Below are 26022 nucleotides of genomic sequence, written 5' to 3'. Positions count from 1 at the left end.
TTTCCTGGATATGAATGCCATAACCATATATCCCACATCATACACACGTTCCCTGGCTGTTCTGTCATACCAGTAACTTTGCTTCTCCTGTGTTTGACTGAGATTCTCTTTCACAACTTCCATCATTGATGTTAATTTATTGCGGAATTCCAATACAAAATCTACTACAGATGTTTTGTACTCTCCCAGGGTTCCTTCCCATGAATTTTTTAACAGTTCCAAAGGTCCCCTCACTTTTCTAGTAAACATTAGTTCAAAGGGTGAGAAGCCTGTTGACTCCTGAGGGACTTCTCTGTACGCGAATAAGAAGCACCCCAAACGTTCATCCCAGTCTTGTGGGTGATCTTGAACATAACTTCTTATCATGCCCTTCAGAACTCCATTAAATCTCTCAGTCAATCCGTTAGTGGCTGGATGGTAAGTGGTGGTCTTTAGATGTTTTAGACCACAACACTTCCACATACATTGGATCACGTCTCCCATGAATACACTGCCTTGATCCGTCAGCACTTCATGAGGGAAACCCAGCCTCATAAAGATTTTTAACAAAGCCTCTGCCACTACAGGGGCTTCTACAGATCTTAGTGCTTCTGCGTCTGGGTACCTGGTGGCAAAATCCACCACCACCACTAGATATTTCTTGCCATGCCTTGTGGGTTTGGAAAAAGGGCCCACCAAATCTATTCCCACTCTATAAAAGGGTTGTCCTATTATAGGAAGGGGCTTTAAGGGTGCCTTAGTCTTTACTCCACTTTTTCCCACCTTTTGGCATATACCACAAGATAGACAATGTTGATTTACATCTATGGAGATATTTGGCCAATAATAGTGTGCAGCCAATCTCCTCTTGGTCTTTTTTATTCCCAGATGTCCTGCACATGGGACATCGTGGGCTACCTCTAGCAATCTGGTTCTGTATTTGCTAGGTACTATCAATTGCTTCACTGGTTCACATTCATCCTTTCTCTCAGCAGGCATCCACAGTCTATATAAAATCCCATTCTCACACACAATTTGATTCCTCAGCTTGTCAGTAAAGGGAATCTTTTGTGTCAGGGCTTGTTCCTTTATTTGGTTCAAACTCACATCTTTATGCAGCTCTTCCCTGAACTGCTCTGTCTCTTTATTATCAGAGACCACTTGATACAGTTTGTCTCCTTCAGCAGGCCTGCTAGTGGTTGCTATGGTGACCTGAGGCTCGAAAACAGATTCCACCCTGTTTTCTTCAGCCTGTGTTAACATGGCTTCCGTTTCTCTGCCAAGTTGCTGTCTGGTCACCACATATATTTTCCCTTGTGCCCCCATAACATCTCTTCCCAGTATCACTGGTTCTTGTTGTTGGGCATTAATACCGACTTTATATTTTCCCTCTTTATTTCTCCATTTCATTTTCACTAGGGCTATGGGTAAGCTTTCTGGATCTCCCCTCACTCCTTGGATAGTCACTGTTTCCTGATGTAATATTTCCTCAGATTTTATTAAATCTGGCCTCAGTAATGTTTGAGCGGCACCAGTATCAAGCAATGCCCAATAATTTGCCCCTTGTACACTCACTTCCCCTCTCAGACTTGAATCCAAGTCTTTTACTTCTGTCCAGTTTATCTGGCAGAACTGAACCTTTTTCGTTGTTAGATCTTTTGGTTCTGTTTTTACTGCCCTTGCCTGAGCAGGATTACTAATGGGGTTGGCAACCTCACATTGAAAACGTAGGTGCCCCGGTCTACCACATTTATAGCATAATGTCTCCTCCATTTTAGGGTACACAGATCCACTCTGGGGTCTCCTGTGCCCTTCAGATTTTACTGGAGGACTCACTCGCTGTGGTACTACATCCTTTCTGCCAGCATTATATGGTCTGGGTTTAAACTCTCTTGATGTTTTCCCCACCCAGCCAGTTCTATTGGAGGCAAAGTGATCCGCCATCTCTGCGGCCTCCTGCACCGATGTAGGGGAACGGTCTTTGACAAGGAGCCTTATTTCTGGTGGTAACTGATGGAATAATTGATCCAGTATCATGAGGCTTTTCACCTCTTCCACTGACTGAGCTTTGGCACTACTCATCCACTTTCCAAATATATCCATCAACTTTGCTCCCAGTTCAACAAAAGACCTCCCTGCTTGGATCTGACAGTTTCGGAATAACTTTCTAAAATAGTCAGGTCCCAGTCTGAATCTCTTGTATACTGCCTCTTTAAACTCAGCATAGGTGACGGGCCTGTCTGAGGGGAAATATTGGTATACCTCTGCCAATTCCCCTTTGATCAGGTTTGATAAATATTGCATATATTTATCCTCTGGTAGCCCCCACAATTGAGCTGCTTTTTCAAAAGTGCTGAGGTAAATTTGTGGATCTTGTCCAGGCTCAAACACAGCAAAGTCTTTTGGTGTAACCTTTATCTTTGTTTCATTTCTGTCCTTTCTTGTTTCATCAGAATGAAACTTCTCTCGTTCAAATTTTAACTTTTCCACCTGTAATTCAGCATCCACTCTCATTCTCTCAAATTCCAACTCCCTCTGCTTATCTTTTTCCTCAGCCTCGCTCCTCAATCTCTCAGTTTCCATCCTCAACTTCTCAGTTTCTAATTCTCGCTGTTTATCTTTCCCATCAGCTTCCATCCTCAATCTCTCAGTTTCCAACTCATGCTCCCATCTTAACTTCTCTCTCAAATACTCTATATAAGCGGGATTGCTTGAGTATCCTTCTGGGGTCTCTTCTCTGACAGGTTGTTTTTGCTGGGCAGTTGCAAATCCTATTAGTGCTACCCTCAATTCATCTACCCCTTTACCCTCGTGAGGCAAATTGAATGTTATGCACTTCTCCACCAGCTCCTCTCTTTTCATCTTTATATATTCAGCCATGGTGTTTGAGTTCACTCACTCTTTGCCACACACTCTTTGCCAGTCACTCTCACAAGTAATCTTTATTTGTTATTTCTGTTTGCCACACCACTGTTTAGGGACTCTCTATTTCGTATCTGGACTCTCTTTTGTTCGTATTCTCTGTTGTTCTTATCCCACCGCTACTGCCACCACGTGTGACGCCCTTCCCTGGCTCTCCCTGTCAGGTTCCTACCTGCTCGTGGCTACTGCCTGTCACTAGGCACCACCAGGGACTCCACCAGTCCGGACTGTCCTTTTTTATGGTTTCTCTCTCCGCTCTAGCACAGACCTCACCAGATTCCCCCTGCTAGGCAGCACCACCAGTCACGTCCTATAACCAGTATTCCCAGAGACTCTGCCTGAGTCTCTCTCAATCAGGTTACCTCTGTGACTGCGTGCTTAAGCTGTCCCAATCCCTTTGATCTATATAGAATGCATATAATTCTGGTTTGCTCTGGATACTTGTGGTGTTATATTCTTCCCTTCACCGCTGCCACCAATTGTTACAGTTTCCCTTCAGCCTTGGTAAGTACCTTGCCCTCCCCTCTGGTCTGTATATTCCCCAGCCAAGGATCAGGCCTCCAGTAAACCAAAATAGTGTTTATTAAATATTAGAAATAACAAGATTACTTTATAAAGGCACATAAGCATATGGTTTCATCTATTCCTGTGATACTTGTCTTAGTATTAATCCGAACTCCACACTCTCCCCACATCCACCAACTCTCCACACAATCTCCTCTCAAAAACCCCACCAAACACCTCTCAAACAACCCACTAACGTCCACCAACGTCCACCAACGTCCACCCAGATTCAACTGTCATTCTTCCTTTTATACTTTCAGCCATTCAAACACTCAGCCAATCATCCAGCATTCTCCTGCTCATTTACTCCGCCCTCCTCTTTCACTCCACTTACCACATATCTTCTATACAAACAGCACTTACCATATTTACATTAATACAGGAACATCACAGCTTCCACTCAGGGAACCATTACTAACTAACAAAGACAGGGAGGAAGGGGAGGAGCAAAGCCTGTAAAAACAACTAACGATTAGAGGAGAGATCAACAGCATGAAGAACAGATTGCCTTTCTATCTATCCCCCCCCCCCAAGTTTAGGCCACTTGTAGCATGCATTGGTGCTACATTCCCAACAATCTCCAGGAGACAATGGGATGTGGACAGTCCCACATGCTGTTCTGGGGTGGGACTACTGGGGAGTTTCTAGGCTCTGAGGCCCACACGCTGTGAGAGAGAGAAAAAGAGAACATTCAGGACCTTCTAGCTCAGTTCTACTCCTCAGATATTATCTGCGTAAAGTCCTGTGGAAGCTCTTTCTGTTTGACAAGAATGTAAGCGGTATTTCTCATATTTTGAGGCCACAGCCCTCACTGTGCAGTTCACAGAGAAAGCATCACACTAAAAACCATCAAATTAACAGTCAGCAGCTTTACCCCAAAAAAGGGCCCCAAAGCATTCTATAAGCTCTCTTTATAAGAGCTCAGACACTGAAAACCAGCATCGCTTGAGAGGTTTTTTTTATGGAAAAGGAATCTGAAACAAGTCAGACCCATTTGAAAGCCTGTCTTGCAGGGCTGTGAATATGGTCCTCCAACCCTCACTGTCTGGCCCTTGGGATTTCGCCCAGGCCATGCCTCCTGTCCAGGCCACACTCCCCAGCAGCCCTCTTTCTCACCCTCCTTGAGTGGCTGAAATGTATCCTTGAACTCTGATCGTGCGTCTTGTTTGCCTGCGTGGGGGATAGAGAGGGTGTGTGCAGGTGTAGAAAGCAACCTACAGGACAAAGATAAAATATGGGTTAATTGATCTTCCCACTTTTGCCTCCAGCCCTGCCCACCAATGGCATGTGGCCCCTGGAAAATTGCCCAGAAGGCAATGCCACCCTCAACCAGAGAAAGATTCCCCACCTCTGCTGTATCGCAGTTCCCCTCAGTCAGAAAGGAGTTCTGTAACTGAGGGGGCCACCACCAAGGAAGCCGTAATCTCTTGAGCCCATGAATCAAATTTATTTTATGGGCAGGTGTAATGAGTAGGGCTTCTGATCGTAAAACATGGGCATGGTTCACCCAGGTGCGGGCGGGTACTGTATTTGTAATGTAAACTGATGGTGTTTTATTGTTAGTAGTAGTATTCATATTTATTCCCTTCTTTAATTGTGTTGTATCTTCAATATTTATCTTTATTTTGTTTTGTTTCTTTGTTATCTTTTTCTTTCCTTTCCTTGTCAAATTTGCAAATAAAATATTCATTAAAAAATTGCAGGCATTCCTTCCAATAACTTGGCCTGGAAGCCTTGCCGTACTGGGGATGTGGAAGGCAGAATGTGGCCTGTACCTGGGCCGTTCACCGTCCCGGCTGCGAGGCGTTAGCTTGATGGGAATTATCTCTGCTCTTTTAGGTGCTGGGGCCCTGTGAGGAGGAAGTGGTTGTGGTCTCCCCTGAGGCTGAGTGGTCTCCGTTGGAGGATGGTCTGGATCCCAGTTCATCGGGTACGTATTTTATTGATCCCATTACGAATGGAGGGCTTTTTGTCCTCGTCTGCTGCTTGCGGGCCTCCTGTTGAGGCATCTTCTTTGGCCCTGTAGGAAACAGGATGCTGGACTAGGTGGGCCTTTACTCTGACGGAGCAAAGCTGTTCTTATGCTCCTATAAATAGTTAGCCAGTTTCAAGGTGGACGGGTCTAGCCGTAGCTATTAACAAATGAGACCTGCTGCAAAAATGTCCCAGTGTGGAGTGCTCCTGAAGTTCAGGGTGCCAGCCAGCTCTTTCCCATGGTACCCCATTCCATCCATTTCCTGTTCTTCCCCTCATTCATTCAACATTTCATTCCCATTGAGCATACTCAGTCTTCACTGAACTGTTTGGAATATTTTCCCCAAGGTTTTTTTTGGGAGGGGGGTATTTGTCTAAACCTTGGCGGTCTCCAAATCTGTTAATACTTCCATCTTATGTATGAGTGGTGTTGTTTGGCTACATTAAGATCCGCACAGAGACCGAGTTTGCTATTTGTATATAGAATCATGACAGCTAAGAATCAAACTTCCATGCATAGATACAGTGTATCTCTGAGTGCATGATTCTGGGGAGAAATGGCTGAATAGCCTTCATACCCCGCTGTGAACTTCTCAGCAGCTTTGGACTGGAGAGTAAAGCACCAACGCTTGTAACAAGTAACCTGAACCAGTGGGGAGCTGATAGGCAGAAAAGCAACCTATTCTTCCCTCGCTGATTCCTTCTTTAACTACTTGTTTGTTTTTTCCTCAGGCTTTACCTCCTCCTTCTTCCCTTCTTTCCTAGTCAGAGATAAGTGTCTGTGAATGCGAGCCTCATGGCTCTATAATGGCCACATGTATGCATGTAGTTGGAATGACTTTATTTTCCAATAGTGATGAACCTTATGATTCTTTGTTTTTTCAACCCACAGTCTTACCAGACTATTTATTTCTGCAGTCTGCTGCAATATAAATACTAAACTCTGATAGGAACTGGGTGGACCTTCAGTGTGCTTCCGGACATAGATAATTTAGCTGCTGCCAGTCACTGTTATTCTGCTTTAAGCTTGACATGGAGTAACAACTCTGCTTCCAGACTCTGAACACTCTGTAGCCAAATGGGAAGTCCCCTTTTACCCAGCCCCAAATATTTTTCTTTGGGGAGGGGGTTTCATTGGGATAATTGAATGTTGAGAAAAGGGTTAAATACTCCCTCCTCACCCTTATCGCACTCCCAATCATGATTGCCCACATCTATGATTTTGGGAGAAACTATTATAAAGACAATGGTATTTGGAAAGGGAAGAGTTAAAGTGATAAAGATGATTCCTAGAGAGAAGAGATGGAACATAGAAAAGGAAATGGCTCCAGCAATCTAGGAAATTACTAGCTGCTAGAGGAAGGTATATAGGCCATAACAGGACAGAATAGCAGAGCAATAGATTGTCTACAGCTGGGGAAATTATGCTGCTAATACATTGAGTTAAAAAGAATCAGATTTTCTGATATTTGGGAACAAAACAGAAGGTAAAGAGGGGGGAAAATGAGAGTAGGGTGTGCATGACCCGTAAAAAGTGAGTGAACAAACATGGAAATGTGGAAATAACTTGGGTTTCACATCCAGCAGAGCTCTTCTGTATTTTTTGTTTTGTTTTAAATAGTAGCTGCTAAAAACCAACCTGACTTTCTGTCTTTCCTTTTCCGATTCAGGGAAACTCTGCTTGGATAGCTATGCTGTTTCAGCTGGTGAAAGACCTGTGAATGGGAATAAGGCTGGTTCTTCCCAGCAAGGAAGTCCCAGGCTGCCAGTGCTGCTTGGGACGTTGTTGGGGCAACCTGGCTCGCTCGAAAGCAGCCGCGGTCTTGAACAGGAGAACGGGACAGAGCCAACTGTGGGATGGGATGAAGCCATGCTCTGCAGCGAAGGTGTCTACGAGACGGTGGTGCGCCTGGAGGAACATGGGCACTGGTGCCTCGAATGCGGCGAAAGCTTCCAGGATGCATTGCAGCTTATTAGGCACCAGAGGACCCACACTGGCCGCAAGCGTCCCGAGTGCCCGGAATGTGGGAAGAGTTTCCGAGACGTCTCACACGTCCTCCGGCACCAGACGGTCCACACGGGAGAGAAACCGTACTCATGCTCTGAGTGTGGGCAAAGCTTCACCCAGAAACCGGCCCTCAATAGACATCTGAGAAAACATCTGCAAGAGCAGAACTTCACAGGTATGGGCAGGGCTGTGCGGGCAATCTAGCGGAAGGGGCCTGGCTCAGTGGTAGAGCATCTGCTTTGCATGCAGAAGGTACCAGGTTCAATCCCCGCCATCTACAGGTAGGGCTGGGAGAGACTCCCATGTGAAACCTTGGAAAGCTACCACTGCCAGTCAGTGTAGACAATACTGAGCTAGATGGACCAATGGTCTGACTGGGTATAAGGAAGCTTCCTATGTTACTTTCTATTTAAGCAGAAGCTGGACATCCATCTGTTGGGGATAGGGATGGAGGAGAAATTTGATGTAGTTTTCATTTAAAAGTGAACTTACCGAATTTGCACTTTTCAAAGCAATATGCAAACCAACACACAGTCCTTTTGAAATGTGCACTTCTCCAACTTTCGCAGGGCAGTTCTCCAGCTAAGAGGGATGTACAGAAATGCATATACTAGTGTAAAGTTTGCGTTTAATGCATTCTGAGCCAATTTCAGAGTGCTGGTTTTGACCTATAAAAGCTCTTTACGGCTCAGGACCCCAATATCTTCTGGAACACCTCTCCCGATAGGAACCTACCCGGACCCTTAGACCTTTCTCTGAGGTCCTTCTCCAGGTCTCCCCTCTGAGGGAGGCTCGGAGGAGGGTGACAAGGGAGAGGGCCTTTTCAGTTGTGGCTCCCCATCTGTGGAATATGCTCCCTAGCAAAGTCAGCCTGGCGCCTTCATTGACATCATTTCGATGCCATGTAAAGAAGAGGCCAGCTTTCCCAACCTCTGGATCCCCAGATGTTGCTGAACTACAACTCCCATCAGCCCCAGCCAGCGTGACCAATGGTTAGGAATGGTGGGAACTGTAGTCCAGCAACATCTGGGGACCCAAAGTTTGGGAAATGCTGGACTAGGCATTTAATAGACTGCGATGACGTTGGTTTGTCATTAGTATGCTGCCCAAGCTTTCTGTGGCTGTATGGGGGAGCGATGTTGTTTTATTATTTTGTTTTTATGGCGTGATATATTTACTGTTTTTAACAATAGTGTAAGTCGCTTAGAGACCTTTGGGTAACAAGCGACTGGTAAAGCTAATGAATAATAATAGTTACTACTACTAATAATATATTAGTGAATATAACACAAAAATGCATTACCCTGGGGAAAACTGCTTTGCAAAAACACTGATGAATATTCATGAGGACTATAGAATGTCAAACTGATGTGAAAATGTGGAGAACTGAACTTAAGATTGGAAAAGAGAAACCAAAATTGACATATTCACCCACCTTTAGGCAGGGATGTTTCAGTTGCAAGATTCCTGCATTGAGCAGGAGCTTGATGACTTCCAGGATCCCTTCCAGCTCTAACATTTTATGAAAGAGCAACTTTTTTGCATGCATCAAGGATAAAGTTGGCCAAGGTGAGCTGCTGTGTGTGAAGGCAATGCCCCCAAATGCCATGTGACACCTCCAAGAATAACTCTCGTCAGAGATGGAATCTGTCTAGCATGTTCAGTCCTCATTGGGATTTTCTTAAAATAAAAATATTATACTTGTACAAACCTCAGATATTCCCCAAGCCTGCTAAGACTTCCTTCTTATTTGTGGAGAGTGCCACTTGGATGCCTGAAGATTGGGAATGGAATATAAGATTCCCCCCCCCCTTTTTTTCCCTAGTCCCATTTACCTGGGAGTAAGTCCCATTGAATTCAATAGGACATTGGTTCCCAAACTCTTGTTCCCACGGATTACTTTAAAATTGCTGAAGGTCTTGGTGGACCATTGAATGATTTTTTGGGCTTTGGTAGCGATTGTAATGTGCTGTGCTAGATAGGAACAGAGGAAGCGGCCTTATCCTGACCGAGACTATTAGTCCATTTAGCTCAGTACTGTTTACACTGACTGGCAGAGGCTCTCCAGGGTTTCAGGCCAGAGTCTCTCCCAGCCTTAGCAGGAGATTGCAGGGAATGGGCTTGGCACCTTCTGCGTGCAAGGCAGATGGTCTCTTACTGAGCTACTTCCCCTAACACTGTATTTGAATTATATTTTTATTGCTTCGCTTGTTTCTTATATATTGTATATTATGGTGTTGCAGTGCTGTGGCATTCAGATTGTAATAAAATAAAATGCAATATCAGAAATAAGTGAAGCCCTAAAAATATATAATTATTAATATGAATGTTTACTGCAATGGATGTGCCGTCTCCCTCCTTCAACCACAGATCCACAGACATGCCGCGGGCCACCTGCATAAAGCTTGCGCACGAGTGGAGGTCCACAGACCACCATTTGGGAACTCCTACCAATAGGACTCACTTCTGAGTAGATATGATTACAACTCTGCTCCATTTGGCTCCTAATTTTGGAGGGCTCTTGAGGTCGTAATCTCTTTTACGGGTGGGCTACTTATGTGTTTTTTAACTCTTTGTTTTGTTTTTGCAAGTCACTTTGGGTTCACTTTTGTGAAGAAAAGCGGCAAACAAATTTAATAAATAATAATAATAATAATAAATAACTTGCGCACAAACTTATGAAATCTTTAAATAACCTTACAAACCCATTCAGATTATTTAACTACACAACTTACAACTGAAAACAACAGAGAACTTAATTTTTGGATTCTAACATTATTCCAGTATAAAATAAAATCACAAGACTTTCACAAAATTATCAACAGCTTTCAACTTTATGCATCCCGCCATGAACAACTGCAAGAGAGGAAGTCATTCCCTCCTACCATGCGAGACAAAAGAAAATGTCTCTCGTAATACCACCTTAAGAAGCAAAACTTCCTTTGTGAGAAGTGTCTCTTCTAGAATGGAATTAGAAGAAGCATATGTTCATGTATGAGAAAAGGAGGAATGCCTCTTCTAAGATGTGCCTCATGCTCATAAGATCTTGTATTAAAAATAATCCCCGCCCCAAAAAAATCTGCTGCCCAATTAATAAGGGACACCCTTTTACCTTATCAAAAGGTTTTCTTCTGGTCATTTACTAGCAGACTTGTACCTGGCATTGCTTAGAACCCAAAAAATCAGTGCAGTTGTGAAATGTTAAATCTGCCCTTTTAATTCACTGTGGCGTCCATCTGTGTCCAAACACAGACAAAAAACCTGTTTCTTGATCTCAGGGACCATTGTGCAAAATTTGATTGCAATAACTTAAGAGGCGTCCAAAAGCATAGCAAACAACTAACTTTCCAAAATATATAGTAGATTTCAACAGTATAAATACTGCTATACGCCATAGTTCCTAAGCAGTGTACAATGAGATGGCAAAAGATATCAGTTAAAATCGACTTAATCGCCTTGTTGATTTAAACCTTCAACGTTACGTCCGCCGCCCTTATGCTGAAATTAAACAGCAGTCTGGTGGATATGTGTACACTCATGCCACTTCTGCCTCTGGACAAATAGGCATTGACATCACTGTTAGAACCCCGAGGACCCCCATGGGCCGCAAGCGTCCCGAGTGCCTGAAATGCGGGAAGAGTTTCCGGGATGTCTCGCAAGTCCTTCGTCACCAGACAGTCCACACAGGAGAGAGACCTTACAGCTGCCTGGAGTGTGGCCAGAGCTTCACTCAGAAACCCGCCCTCAATAGGCACCAGAGGAGACACCTGGCAATCCAATTCTGTGCAGGTATGGGATCAGGCTTACCCTTGGGGAGCTCCTCTTCCCACTAGCCTGGCTCTGCATTTTGGGGAGCCCCTGTGCATGACACCTTCTTTCAGTGACTGTACCTCTTCACTGCTACTTGACGCTGTTCTGCCCCCTAATCCCGGGGTGGGGAACTATTTTTTCAACCCGAGGGCCATTTTCCTTTCTAGGCAACCTTCCAGGGGCCACATACCAGTAATGGGCTGGGCTAGAAGCAAAAGTGGGTGGAGCAATGCATGTTATTTTTGCCTTTGTGCGGTAGGCTGGTTTCTACACATACACTCACGCACCTCCTTTCTCTCCTCCATCCAGGCAAGCAAGAAGTATTATCAGAGTTCCAGGACACATTCCAGCCAGGCAAAAGCACTCAAGGAGGGTGCGAAGCAGGGCCGGTGATGAGTGTGGCCCTGGGGAGAGTGCCGAGGGCCAGATAGCCGTCTTCCATCCCCTGATCTTTACCACCAGACAGAGCCAAAGAGCAAGGAGGCACTGGCAGCTATCCCTCCTCTGTCTCGCCACTGCATGGGTCCATCTAGCTCAGTACTGTCTACTCTGACTGGCAGCAGGCCTCCAGGTCACAGGCAGGGAAGGGTTATTCTCATCTGCTTTCTGGCCCTTATTTAAAGTGGGGATGCCAGAGGTTGAACATGGGACCTTCTGCATGCAAAGCCACAGAGCTTTGGTCATTCCCTCGAGGGTTTTTAAAGCCCTGGACTAGTGTGCCTGGTTCCTGGCCACAAAACAGCCAATTTAAACAGAATGTGAAGGCTTTAAGAGATCTTGAAAAGGCTTGGCATCAGTAATAATAACAAAGGCTTTCTTGGTGCCAAAATTACTGCAACGTAAGTAATAGGTGAGCCTTCCAGGGGAGAGCTGGGGAGCCACCACAGAAAAGGCACTTCCTTTTTCTTGCTATGTGTTTTCCTACTTTCCTCTGGGGAGCCCAGCACAGTGCTGTGAAAGGCAGACAGGGGCTAGTGGGCTTCTTAAAAGACATACACAAAAAGATATGCAAAGCCCAACCTCCAAAAATGGACTTAGACACAAACTTGGGCTTTCGCAGATAATGCATTTGAAGTGCTGCTGAAATGTGCACAAGAATATAGGGCAACTTTAATCCCACAAAAGGTATGAACATACTTGTGTAATATATGGGTGGGTGGTTCCTCTGGCCAGCTGAGTGGTGTGCAGCCTGCCCTAGATGGGGTCATGCTCCCTCTGAAGGAGCGGGTTCATAGTTTGGGAGGTTCTGCTGGATCTATTGTTGTCCCTTGAGGCACAGGTGGCCTCAGTGGCATGGAGTGCCTTCCATCAGTGTCGACTGGTGTCCCAACTGCGACCCTATCTGGACAGGGAACGTCAAAGCTGGATTATTGCAATGGGCTTTGGAAACAGTTTGGAAGCTTCAATTTGTGCAGACTGACTGCCTGACTGTTGACGGGATCAAGGCAAACAGATACTATAATACCAATTCTGTTCCAGTTACACTGGCGGCCTGTACAATTCCAAGCCCAATTCAGAGTGCTGGTTTTGAGCTATAAAACTCTTTATTGCTCAGGCCCCCCAATGTCTGCTGGAATGTCTCTCCTGATATGAACCTACCTGGACCCTTAGATCTTCATCTGCCGTTCTTCAGGTCGCTCCTCTGAGGGAAGCTCGGAGGGAGGTGACAAGGTTCTTGTCCATTGTGGTTCCCCATCTGTGGAATGCACTTTCCAGTGAGGTCCACCTGGCGCCTTCATTGACATCTTTTTGACACCAGGTCCATGGTCACTGAGGCCTTTTTCCCCCAGATATTTGACAGACTTGAGATGATGTTTGTATGTTGCGAAAGCTTCCTGTGCCTGTATGGGGATGGTGGTTGCTTTAATGTGTTTTTATGGTATGATGTATTGTTGTTTAACAATGTTGTTAAGTTGCTTGGAGACCTTTGGGTAACAAGTGACTAACAAATCTAATAAATAATAATAATAATAATAAAGTTACGTATTCAGTTATTAAAATGCAATGATATATGATCTCATCTATCCAGAATGATGCCTAGACATCAAACCGCTGTGACAACATTGAAAAGGTTTATACTAAAGACCAAACACATTTTGACCCCCAAGGGGTGGGTCTGCCTTAGGGACCAAGGAATTTGTAACACACAGTATGTCACGGAAGATTCGCTGCTTGGCTGATCTAACATAGATCACCTTTTCTTCCCACGGACCACTTGGAAATTGTTGAAGGTCTTGGAGAACCCCTTAATCATTTTTTGTCTGTTGTAGCAACTCTGATGTGCTGTGCTGGGTACTGTATGATTTTTAATCATATTTTTATTCCTCCTTTTATTTCTTTTATTGTATTTTATTGTATTACAATTTGCATCCCATAGAGTTCAGATTGAAGCCCAATAAAATGCAACATAAAAAGCAATAAAAACACAGTCAGAAACAAATAGGAATGTTAAATGCAGATGTGTTGCAGAGCAGTCGAATGAAGCTCGCGGACTGCTAATGGTCCCCAGGCCACAGTTTGGGATCCCCTGATGGAGTAAGCTGACCCATCATATCCATAAGGTCACTGTTGCACCCCTGGTGAACATGGAAACGTATTAAAAGTTAGCACTTTTCTACTAGTGCCTAATCATACATGTTTTTGGGCACCCTCCAGTCCTCTGACTTAGAAGTCTACTATCCACGACTTAAAAAGCTTGGTGCGCCTCATGCAGGCAGCGTGCTTGCTACCCCTCCTGCATTCTAGCAGCGAAAGCATTTCCCCAGGCATGAGCCCTCATGTAGCCAAGCCAGGACTACACACAAGTACACACACAAAGAAGATTTGCAGAAGTACAAAAAATGTTTAGAGGAAGGTCTCTGAAACAGCCCAGTGGGTACTGAGCATGTCCATGGTTGACCACTAGAGGGCAGGGAACAGGAAACAAGGGAATAGGTGGAATGTAATGGAGTATCCCTGAAGAGGGGCATGGCTGGCTAGAACCCTGAACAAGAGTACTGTGTGCTGTGACTAGAGATGAGCAAATACGTCAGTTTTGGTTTCTCTCATTTTTCAAACCTTAAGTTCAGTTTTCCACATTTCCACATTGGTTTGAGTGTGTGTGTTTTTTAAGTCCTTCTGAAAATTCATCAGCATTTTAGTGTGAATTTCTGCTGATACACACATTTTTGCAAAGCAGTTGCCCGTAATATAATGCATTTTTGTATGTTATTTTCACAAATAGATGTATTTACATGCACACATTACCCTAGTATACGCATTTATAGTATATGCATTTTTTGGTACACATTACTTGTCTGGAGAATGGCATGGCAAAATTCAGGAAAGAGAAAATTTTGAAGGATGACTGCATTTCAATTCACATGCTATTTTGGAATGTGCAAATTAGGTAAGTATGCCTTAAACAGGTGACTGAATCGCATTTTTAACCCATCCCTGTGACTTTTTTTTGCAAATCCTGTGTGTGTGTGTGTGTTTTAACATGCTTCAGATTTTTATGTTTTATATACCCTGCCTTTACATCAAAAGGTTTGGGGTATACATATTTTAATTGAATTACAGTAATTTCCCTTGCTCTAGCACAAAGCGTGACACCTATTTGGATTCCCTCTCTCTCTCTCCCCACAGGTGATGGAACGGTGTGTGCCAAGCAGGAAAGGGCCTCTGTGGAGCTAGCAGCTTCACAGCATAGGCCGCCAGCAACATCCCAAGAGAGTGTCCCTGGTGCCCATGCCAGCAGATATGCTTTGGAGAGCTGGTCAGTGCAGGATCCACCCTGGGAAGCTGCACCAGTCTCAGCTAGGGGAGCCACCCGAAAAAAGCTGAACCGCAGGGGACAAAGGAATTACTGGTGCTTCATCTGCATCAAAGGCTTCCGGGACAAGGCGGACCTGGTTAGGCACGAAAGAATCCACACGGGAGAGAAACCTTACTTGTGCCTGGACTGCGGAAAGCAGTTCAGTTACACGTCGAGTTTGTACAAGCACCAGCTAATCCACCAGCGGCCGCTTGATCTGGCGGCGAAACCGTTCACAGAAGAGCCCTTAATTTGCAGGCACCATGATATTTCAGACGTCCAGGCCACTGGGACAGATGGCAAGGGGGTGCTGTGCAATGGAGTGAAGGTCGAGGGGCCCGGAGAAGAGCCTTGCACAGGGAAGGTGGTGCTGTTGGTGGGAAGTGCTGCAGAGAGGTGAAGGGGGAGGGTGTTTTTACATGGAGATTCAAGATAGCTAGAGTCCATCTTGGTTTGCTCTGAGTCCTGCTACCTATATGTACATTCAGGCAAATAGGGTTTCTTGCAATTGACTGTAATTATTACTATGAATAATAATAATATTCTTGACAATAGCACTGCACTTCAGTGACCCCTGTTGCAAATATTTGGGCTTTGGGGACACTTGTTGCAAATATAATCTCATTTCTCAGTTTAAATAAAAGACTGAACTAACTGCAAATCACCAGTGTGCTTTTTCCCCTATGCCTAAAAAAGGAACTTGAGGGGAGATGGGTGAGGCTACCCTCTAGGATTGTGGGGAGACTGCCTGATTCCATAAAATACCCAGTAAGTCACTGCCTTTGTCTGGAGAGTTTCTCTTTCAAGTCCCCAAGATATCAGAAGCCCACTGCACAGTTAACTCTGAGCAGGGCTTTCACTTGGCTTCCCCTGTTGTGTGGAATAGCATCCCTATTGAGAATTGACAGATGCCCACTATCTGCACTTTCTGGAAACAATTCAAGACATTTTTGTTCCAACACGCTTTCCCAGCTGTTTGAGTAGGTCTCTGCCTTAGAGGTCCATATTGTACTGTTTTTAAACTTAATCTTCTGTTTTTATCATACTTTGTACTTCACCTTGGAACATGTAAGGAAGACGACAGACAGACATACTATTGCATCAAGAACATGAGACGGTATTATGTTATTCCCCTTTTATAGACAGATGAGGAGCTAAAGCAGCCTTCCCTGGTGTCCTTAAGACTGTTTTGGATTATAACTCCCATCAGTGCCAGCCAGCACACCTTGCAGGTTGGAGCTAATGGGAGTTGTAGTCCAATATAGTGGGCTTTCAAAATGGGATAGCTGATGTAGCAAGGAAATGTTATTTGTTGTTGCCCCCATAGCCTGCACCAGAGAGCGGCCAGGTCGGGCCCTAGCTGAGGGCCCCTCAGGGTGGGTGGGTAGCACTCCCATGATCTGTGGCAGCGTCACCTCCCAACCCTGCCGCAGTTAGCAGAGAGGGAGCTCCCAGGCACCCCCCCCCACTACCGCACAGATCCGCGACGCCTGCCTGCATGCTCCACCTACTTTTCCCTTGAAGTAAATGTAGGCTGCGGTGCGGGCGCATGCCTGCCATCAACCAAGATGGCGGCTGAGGTTTCCCTAAGGGGCTGATACCCCTGCTGCCATCTTGGTTGATGGCAGGTATGTGCATGTGTAGCACGCATGCGTGCCATCAACCAAGATGGCGGCGGAGACATCAGCCCCTTAGGGAAGCCTTGGCTGCCATCTTGGTTGATGGCAGGCATGTGCGTACAGTGCGGGAAGCATTCACTTCAAGGGAAAATTAGGTGGCGTGTGCATACAGGTGCTGGGGCCCCGGGCAAACTGGCATGCCTGGGGCTGACCCTGTTTGCCCCTGTGGTGAGTGACGCACAAACAATTTTATTTATGTACTAGGAGTTTCCACTCCTGCATGCTTTGCACACCAGTCCCACCATCTAACACCCAGAATGAGAACGGCAGGCACCCCAACCTTCTCGCCAAAGCCCCCGATCCAGGTGTTGGTGCGCAGCAGCCACCACTGGCCTGCTCACACTCCTCGGGCATTTGCCTCGCTTCTCCCGCCTGTTCCTCTGCCCAGGCTGACTCTGCCCCTCTCTCTCTGTTGCCTAGCCCCACCTCACCCACTTGCCAGTCATTGATAGGCTTTTCTACATTTGCCTAATCCTCTTTTAAAGGCGCCTACTGAAGACCTCCCACTTTCAACAAGCCTTTTAAGTAGCGACCTTTATCCCAGTCTGCATCTGTACTGGAATTCTCTTCAAGGCGCTTTGATTGTTTTATCACTTATTGCCTGCTGCCGTGGGCCCTTTGGGAGGAAGGGATAAAAATTAACCAACACCAACAGGAACAATAAGAAAACTGCCATCCAAGTTAACGGCCTTCACTGCTTCTTGCAAAAAAAAAATCCCATAGCTTAACGATGTGCTGGGTGAAGAAGTCTTTTCTCGTGTCTGTCCTCAGTCTTCCAGTGTTCAGCTTCATTGCATTGCCCTGAGCTCTAATATTATGAGAGGGGGAGAAAAACCTCCCCCTATCCACTTTGTCCACACTGTGCAGAATCTTATACATTCCAGCGCATTTTTCTGTCACTTCCCTTACTGCAAAAAGTCCAGTCTATTGGGGAAGGGACAGTTTGTCATGCCAAGACTATAACTGCCCAACGTGAATTTGCCAGAATGTGATGGAGACCCACCTGAATATAGTAACAGCCTGGAAGCGCCGGAAACAGCCTCAAATGTGGTAACTTTCCCCCCGGGGGGGGAGTTGCTTCATTTCCTCCATAACTAGGCTTGTCCCTCCTCCCACCCCTCCACTTTCTACAGCTGCTCCCCTTCTTCAGGCTGGCCAGGTTGTATCCTGAGGGCTAATTTGTTTTGTAAATAATTTCAAATACCAGATTGACACAGCAGTGGATTTCTGCAAAGTGCTGTCTTAAATACAGGGTTGTATCCATATAGACCTGTTGGAATTAATGGACCCAAGTCAGTCACTGCCACCAATTTCAATGGGTCTACTCTGAGAAGGATTTGGATACAAGTCCTTTGTACTCTAAATGTATTGCATACATAGAATCATAGAGTTGGAAGGGGCCTTGTAGGCCATCGAGTCCAACCCCCTGCTCACAGCAGGAAATCCACAGCTAGAGCATCTCCCACAGATAGCTGTCCAGCCTCTGCTTGAAGACATCTAGCGAAGGGGATCCCACCACCTCCCTAGGCAGTCGGTTCCATTGCCGAACTGCCCGTACTGTCAAGAAGTTCCTTCTAATGTCCAATCTGAATCTACGCTCCTGCAACTTAAAACCATTAGACCTAGTCCTACCCTCTGGGGCAGCAGAGAACAAATCTGTACTCTCCTCTATGTGACAGCCCTTCAGGTACTTAAAGAGTGCAATCATGTCACCCCTCAGCCTTCTCTTCACCAGACTGAACATGCCAAGTTCCTTCAACCTTTCCTCATAAGACTTGTTCTCCATACCGGCTATCATCCTCGTCGCCCTCTTCTGAACCCGCTCTAACTTGTCTATATCTTTCTTAAAATGAGGCGCCCAGAACTGAACACAGTATTCCAGATGAGGCCTGACTAATGCAGAATATAGTGGGACTATTACTTCCCTCGACCTGGAAACTATAGCTCTGTTTATGCAGCCCAAAACTGTGTTTGCCTTTTTTGCCACAGCATCACACTGCTGAGTCATGTTCAACTTGCGATCCACTACAATTCCAAGGTCCTTCTCACATGCACTACTGCTAAGCCGGGTATTTCCCATCCTGTACCCGTGCATTTTGTTTTTGTGGCCTAAATGCAGAATCCTGCATTTGTCTTTATTGAATGTCATTTTATTAATTTCAGCCCAATTTTCTAGTCTATCCAGGTCCCTTTGGATTTTATTCCTGTCTTCCATTGTGTTAGCTATCCCTCCCAGTTTCGTATCATCCGCAAACTTCATAAGGCTTCCCTCCACCCCATCATCTAAGTCATTGATAAAAATGTTGAAGAGTATCGGCCCCAGGACAGAACCCTGTGGCACTCCACTCGAAACCTCCTTCCAGTCCGAAGCAGAGCCACCGACGACCACTCTTTGAGTACGGTTTTCCAACCAGTTGTGAATCCACCTGACAGTATTTCCATGTAGTCCGCATTTGATGAGTTTGCTAATCAAAAGGTTGTGGGGGACTTTGTCAAACGCCTTGCTGAAATCTAGATAGATGACATCTACAGCATTTCCGCCATCTACTAAGCTAGTGACCCAATCAAAAAAAGAGATGAGATTAGTTTGACAGGATTTTTTCTTGACAAACCCATGCTGGCTCCTTCTAATCACAGCATTGTCATCTAGATAGTTGCCAATGGACTCTTTTATTATCCGTTCTAATATCTTTCCCGGTATTGAAGTCAGACTGACCGGCCTGTAATTCCCCAGATCTTCTTTTTTTACCCTTTTTAAAGAGCGGGACGACGTTTGCCCGTCTCCAATCCTCTGGCACCTCTCCCATTCTCCATGATTTCTCAAAGATGATGGCAAGAGGTTCCGAGAGTACATCCGCAAGTTCCTTCAATACTCTGGGATGCAGTTCATCAGGCCCTGGAGATTTGAACTCATTTAGGTTAACTAGGTATTTCCTGACTATCTCCTTATCAATCTCGAACTGCAATCCCGACCCCTTACTGAGATTGCTACCGATGCAAGGTTGCACACTGTTCCCTTTTGGGGAGAAAACGGAGGCAAAATACACATTGAGCAGTTCTGCCTTTTCCTTGTTATCTGTCAACATTTTGCCATCCTCATTGAGCAGCAGTCCCACCGTTTGCTTGGTCTTTCTCTTGCTTCGAGCATATCTGAAAAACCCCTTTTTGTTGTTCCTCGCTTCCCTCGCCAGCCTCAGCTCATTCTGGGTTTTAGCTTTCCTTACGCTATCCTGCAAGCCCGAGCCGCTCGTCGGTACTCTTCCTTGGTGATGCGTCCTTCCTTCCATTTTTTATACATGCTCTTTTTTTACTTTTACCTCCTCCACCAGTCTTCCGTGTAGCCACATTGGCTTTTTCCGATGTCTTCCATTTTTCTTCCTTTTTGGAATTGTTTGCAATTGCACTTTTTGTAATATGTTCTTCATGAACTCCCACGCTTCTTGGGCTCCTTTTTTCTTTAGTCTATCTAGCCACGGGATCCTACCCATCATTTCCCTGAGCTTGCTAAAATCGGCTTTCCTGAAATCCAAGGTCCATGTTTGACTAAATTCTTCTTTGGCTTTCCCCAGAATCCCGAATTCCAGCATTACGTGGTCACTTTCCCCCAAGGCACCGACCGCTTTAATTCCCGTGACCAATTCATCCGTGTTAGTTAAGATCAGGTCCAGGATTGCCGATCCCCTTGTTCCTTCTTCTACTTTTTGAAAGAGGAAATTATCAGCAAGGCCCATCAGGAATTTGTGGGAGGCTTTGTGCTTCGCAGAGTTTGTCTCCCAACAGATATCCGGGTAGTTGAAGTCTCCCATCACTACTACTTCTTGCCTCCTTGAGATTTCAGAGATTTGTTTGAGAAAGGCCTCGTCTACCACCTCTTCTTGGCCAGGGGGTCTGTAGTAGACACCTACTACCATGTCGGTTTTATTTCTTTCTCCATTTATTTTTACCCAAATGTTCTCTACCGGACCCCTTTGTTCGCTTTCTTGGATTTCCATAGAGGTGTATTTGTCTTCGACGTATAACGCTACTCCCCCTCCTTTTCTGTTGCTTCTATTCTTTCTGTAGAGTTTATATCCTTGAATGGCTATATTCCAATCATGGGAGTCATCCCACCAAGTTTCTGTTATCCCTATGATGTCATATTTGCCTTGATGCGCTAAGACTTCAAGCTCCCCTTGCTTGTTTCCCAAGCTCTGCGCGTTGGTATATAGACACCAGAAGTCTCTTTTGTCCCAATTGGATTCCTTTAATATACCGTGAGCTTTGCCGTGCATCCCTTTCTCTCTCCCAGTGTCTCCTGTACCCTTCAAATCGCTGCGTTTACAACCCGCTGTCTTTGGATCGGTCTTTAAGCTATCATCTCCATCCCCCAGAGGCTTTGGTTTAAAGCCCTCTTGATGAGTTTTGCCATACTTCTGCCAAAGAGATTCTTCCCAGTCCCCGTGAGGTGCAGCCCATCTCTTGCCAACAGTCCCCCCTCCAAGAAGCTTAGACCATGGTCCCAGAATCCAAACCTCTCCCCTCAGCATAAATCCAACCCTCTCCCCATACAGCATAACAAGAACCAGTGAGCAGGAACAGGACAATCCTCTGCAACAATGGAGTTCTCAGCGCCTTCCTCTTTTTGCCTGGCCAGTAGAGTCTGAGCCAGCCAGCTTTCAGCCCCTCCATCTCCCTTTCCCTTCCGTAATCAATAACCCTTCTTTCTCTCCTTTTCTTGGTCTTTACTTTGGCTGCCCGTATTTCCTCCTCCCTCTCACCCCTGCCCTTTCCATTCTCTCCCACCTACTCAAAAGTATTCTCTTCAAAGGATTTTTTTTAGAAAGGACTCGCTGCCCAGCAGAATCTAGCCTACTGTACAAAGGTTTATCTACTTTTGCTTGTGGCCCTGCCCGCCACTGGCACATGGACCCCGGAATGTAGTCCAGAAGGAAATGCGGCCCTTGGGGCTGAAAAAGTTTCTCCCTCTATGTCACTAATTTATAGACAGTATTTCAAACAACTACACACTATATAATTGTAATAATGCTGATCACCCCAGAGGTTTCTGTGTTATCACAGGGATGTCTGCACATTATCTCCCATTTCCCAATAGAAGGAGCAGTAACATGTGAATAGTGAATTTGGCAGATCTGATTCGCTGGGAAGTTGTCATTCCAAGCCATTTTCTGGAACATGATTTCTGTCAAAGTCTTTTGGCCTGTTGCATCAGTCCCGACTAGTCACGTGCAGCTGGTGATTTTCATAGGTCTGGCTTACTGGAAAGTTGCCATTCTAGGCTGATTTCCCAAAAATGTATTACTGTATAGCCCAGAATTGGTATTAGAACATGGCTTCCGTGGGCGTTTTGTTCCTTACTGCATCAATGCCATCTAGTCATCTGTGACTGGTGAATTTTATAGGCTTGCTAGGAAGTTGCTGTTCTGGGCCATTTGTATGGCATTTTGATTGTTAAAGGATTATAATATCAGAATGGTTTTGGTTCTTAAATGTTATTCTCAAGTGTCCCTAACACATCCCAGTGTTCTTTGCATCAATTTCTTTCATAAAGGGCCTGTTCTGACCCGTTCCGTTCTGGGTTTTACACCATCCTTAAAACAGAAGTAAGGTTGCAATTCTAACCCTGTTTACTTGGGAGTAAGCCCCATTGAATTCAGTGGGATTTACTTCTGAGTAGACAGGGTTAGGCTTGCAGCCTAAATCTTGCTTTAAAAAAGGGCCCTCTCAGAGCCCAAAGTCACACTGGGGGCTCAGCACCAGTGCTTGAAGAGAGACTACATCTACAAGAATCCTTTGGGTTTAGAAAGGTAAGAAGAAAAGCACTACACGTCCCAGAATTCAATGGCCCTCTATTTCCTCCCACCAGTGCCCACTCTCTGGTTTATTTTATTTATTTATTTTATTTGTTAAATTTTTATACCGCCCCACTAGCATAGCTCTCTGGGCGGTGTACAACAGAAAGTATATACAATAAAATCACATAAATCAGTACAAAAACATATATATATATATATGTTGTTTTGATGGGGGTGGGGGAGTCATTTAATTGGACTGAATCACTTTAGATTGTAGGGGGTTGTCGTGGAGTTGAATGTTCCTCCATACAAGCCAACAGCAAAAGTCCCTACACACAGAAATCTAGCAGGTAAACAAAATGGGGTTCAGCCTTACATAAACGTTTCCCTGGCAGCCCTATTTTTTTATGTGCACGGGATTTTTAACACAGGAGAGTGACAAGCCAGATACCTGCTGACCACCTCCTTTTACTCTCTGTGATGGTGGCTGGTTCTCAAAGGTTCTGTGAAATAAATTCAGGGATGCTCAAGCCTCTCAAGCCTCCCATAAGGTAAACAGGGTTATTCATTACTCGAAAGGACACAGTGGCATGAGACCTCTTGGCTGATTAAAAACTTTTCACCTGTGCTGGCCCGCAGCCTGTAGACCTTAAAGGGACGTAATACCCCAGGCTCTCTGGGAAGCAGCCAAGGCGCTTCAGCCACTCGGCTCCTTAATGGTTAACAACAGAGCAGCCGTTCCTAGAGCAGGAGGGAAGCTGGCAAAAGAGGGACTTCCTTTTCCTGTCCCGCCCACCTGAAATAAATGACGCGAGGGAGCCAGGGAGTCTAGTTGCAGAGAAAGGGGGGGGTGAATGGAGGGAGACCCATGACCAACGTGCACAATTTGGGATGGTGGGTAGGAGAGGAGGGGGATGTGGGAAGAAAGTGGGGACCCCCCCTTAAGTGTCCTTCCAGCAGACTCCTAGGGTGTGAGGATGCAATCCTGCCCTATGGATCTCAGCTCTGCCCTACTGCTGGGTCCCATCTACCCCCCCCCCCGCTTTCTGTGTTTGGGGCCAGATTTGAGTATCCCTCGGGACTATCTGCATTTCTGGAGACGAATGAAATGACATACATAAATAGCAAGCGAGCCTTGTTTGAAAGCGCTGCTTTTTTCTTTAGCGTGGAATTTGATGTTGAATATATCTCAGCTTTCCTTACATAGATGTGGAACAGTTAGATTTTATTTAAGTGGACAATACTGCATGAAATGGACTGACAAGTTATAAGGCAGCTTCTTAATGTTTCTTGTTTCGTTTTTTGGTTTAGCCTTGGTATTTTAGCAATGAGGGTTATTGTTTAAAATTAAAAACCTACCTGCCAGCTCTCCTACTCTTTCAGAATTGAGGTCACCATTTAATTTGCAAAAGGGAAACAGTGGTCCTGCCCTCATCCTTTTTAAAGTAGCCTGGCAGACAAAATGTTTAACAAGTAAAGCTTTTCCTGATACTGATGCAAATTGGTGGAAACAACTTCCCACTCTCTTTCTACATGTCTTGTGTAAGAGCCCTGCCAATGAGAGCAAGCTATCTGGTTTAAAATACATTCAGCGCACCTGGCTTCTCCCAAAGAATCCTGTGAGCTGGAGGTTTATTAAGGATGCTGGGAATTGAAGCCTGGTGAGAGGTAAACTACAATTTCCAGGATTCATTGGAGGAAGCCATGTGCCTTAAATGTAAAGTGTGACCATACACCTGGGAGACCAGGGTTCGAATCCCCACACAGCCATGAAGCTCACAGGGTGACCTTGGGCCAGTCACTGCCTCTCAGCCTCAGACAATGGTAAATCCCCTCTGAATACCGCTTACCATGAAAACCCTATTCATAGGGTTGCCATAAGTCGGGATAGACTTGAAGGCAGTCGTATTCCAAGTATGGTCGCACCTTAGATTTGTATAATGGCATTATGAGATTGGCAGTTTTATTTTCAGTCCATTTAATTATCCCTAAGATGGCATTCTCCAATTTCACAGGTGCTACACACTGCATCATGAGAGCCAGTGTGGCGTAGTGGTTAAGGTGTTGGACTACGACCTGGGAGACCAGGGTTCGAATCCCCACATATCTGAACTGAACACCAGTTCAAGTCCCATTGGTTAGATGTTAAGTTAGAATTTTTTGCTTGAATGTGCATCACTTTACACTTGCTTACATTCAATTGCATTTGCTGTTTAATGTCCATCTGCTTGGAGAAATTATTTTGGAGCTCCTCACAATCCTTATTTCTTTTAACCATCTTGAACAATTTGTTATCATCAGTAAACGTGGTTACCTCGTTGCTTGCCCTTAACTCATTTAGCAACAAGTTAAAAAGCACAGGTCCTAATACTGATAATGGGGGGGGCACTTCTTACCAGGACCAGCTCCAGGTTTGTGGGGGGTCCTTGGGCAGAGTACTTGGCCCCACCTTTCCCTCCTCAAACAGCACTTCTCGCTCTTTGCCCCGTCCCTTCCAACTAAAACACATTTTGATCAACGTGGCAACCCCCTATTGTCAAAGGAAATGGAAACTTTAGTACTTTGCTTGTTGCCTTTTTAATTTTTTTGCCAGCTGTGTAACTTGGAGGTAACAATCATGTACATAGTTACCTGGGAGTTAGTCCTATTGAACTCATTGGGGCTTACTTCTGAGCAGACATTCCCAATAGAAAAGGGTGTGAGACAGGGGTGTATTTTATCACCCTATTTGTTTAATCTATATGCAGAACATATATGGAAAACAGGATTGGACCAAGATGAAGGAGGTGTGAAAATTGGAGGGAGAAACATCAATAATTTCAGATATGCGGACAATACCATACTACTAGGAGAAACCAGCAATGATCTGAAACGAATGCTGATGAAAGTTAAAGAGGAAAGCACAAAAGCAGGACTACAGCTGAATGTCAAAAAGACTCAAGTAATGACAACAGAAGATTTATGTAACTTTAAAGTTGACAATGAGGATATTGAACTTGTCAAGGATTATCAATACCTTGGCACAGTCAATAACTAAAATGGAGACAATAGTCAAGAAATCGGAAGAAGGCTAGGACTGGGGACGGCAGCTGTGAGAGAACTAGAAAAGGTCCTCAAATGCAAAGATGTATCACTGAACACCAAAGTCAGGATCATTCAGACCATGGTGTTCCCAATCTCTATGTATGGATGTGAAAATTGGACAGTGAAAAAAGCGGGTAAGAGAAAAATCAACTGATTTGAAATGTGGTGTTGGAGGAGAGCTTTGCGCATACCCTGGACTACGAAAAAGACAAATAATTGGGTGTTAGAACAAATTAAACCAGAACTGTCACAAGAAGCTAAAATGATGAAACTGAGGCTATCATACTTAGGACACATAATGAGAAGACATGATTCACTAGAAAACACCATAATGCTAGGGAAAACAGCAGGGAGTAGAAAAAGAGGAAGGCCAAACAAGGGATGGATTGATTCCATCAAGGAAGCCACAGACCT

General features: G+C 45.1%; 1 protein-coding gene across 5 annotated transcripts in view; it reads left to right on the top strand.

Annotated features, from left to right (window-relative positions):
- Nucleotides 1-15707, top strand: part of LOC133381228 (zinc finger and SCAN domain-containing protein 21-like) — a 30283-nt gene extending 14576 nt beyond the window's left edge. For 4 of the 5 annotated variants that reach the window (XM_061620024.1, XM_061620025.1, XM_061620026.1 and 1 more), the window contains exons 3-6: nucleotides 5305-5395; nucleotides 7110-7622; nucleotides 11012-11236; nucleotides 14885-15707. In XM_061620024.1, coding sequence (XP_061476008.1) covers nucleotides 5305-5395; nucleotides 7110-7622; nucleotides 11012-11236; nucleotides 14885-15453 — 1398 coding nt within the window. In that variant the 3' untranslated portion in view covers nucleotides 15454-15707. The remainder of the gene's footprint in view (nucleotides 1-5304; nucleotides 5396-7109; nucleotides 7623-11011; nucleotides 11237-14884) is intronic. The other variant, XM_061620028.1, reaches the window with a different exon arrangement.
- Nucleotides 15708-26022: the final 10315 nt, after the last annotated feature.

The sequence above is a fragment of the Rhineura floridana genome, chromosome 3 (assembly GCF_030035675.1).
Source record: "Rhineura floridana isolate rRhiFlo1 chromosome 3, rRhiFlo1.hap2, whole genome shotgun sequence".
In the NCBI taxonomy this organism is placed as follows: Eukaryota; Metazoa; Chordata; class Lepidosauria; order Squamata; family Rhineuridae; genus Rhineura; species Rhineura floridana.
Note: the sequence above shows the minus strand (reverse complement) of the source record. Positions and strands in the feature narration are given on the sequence as shown.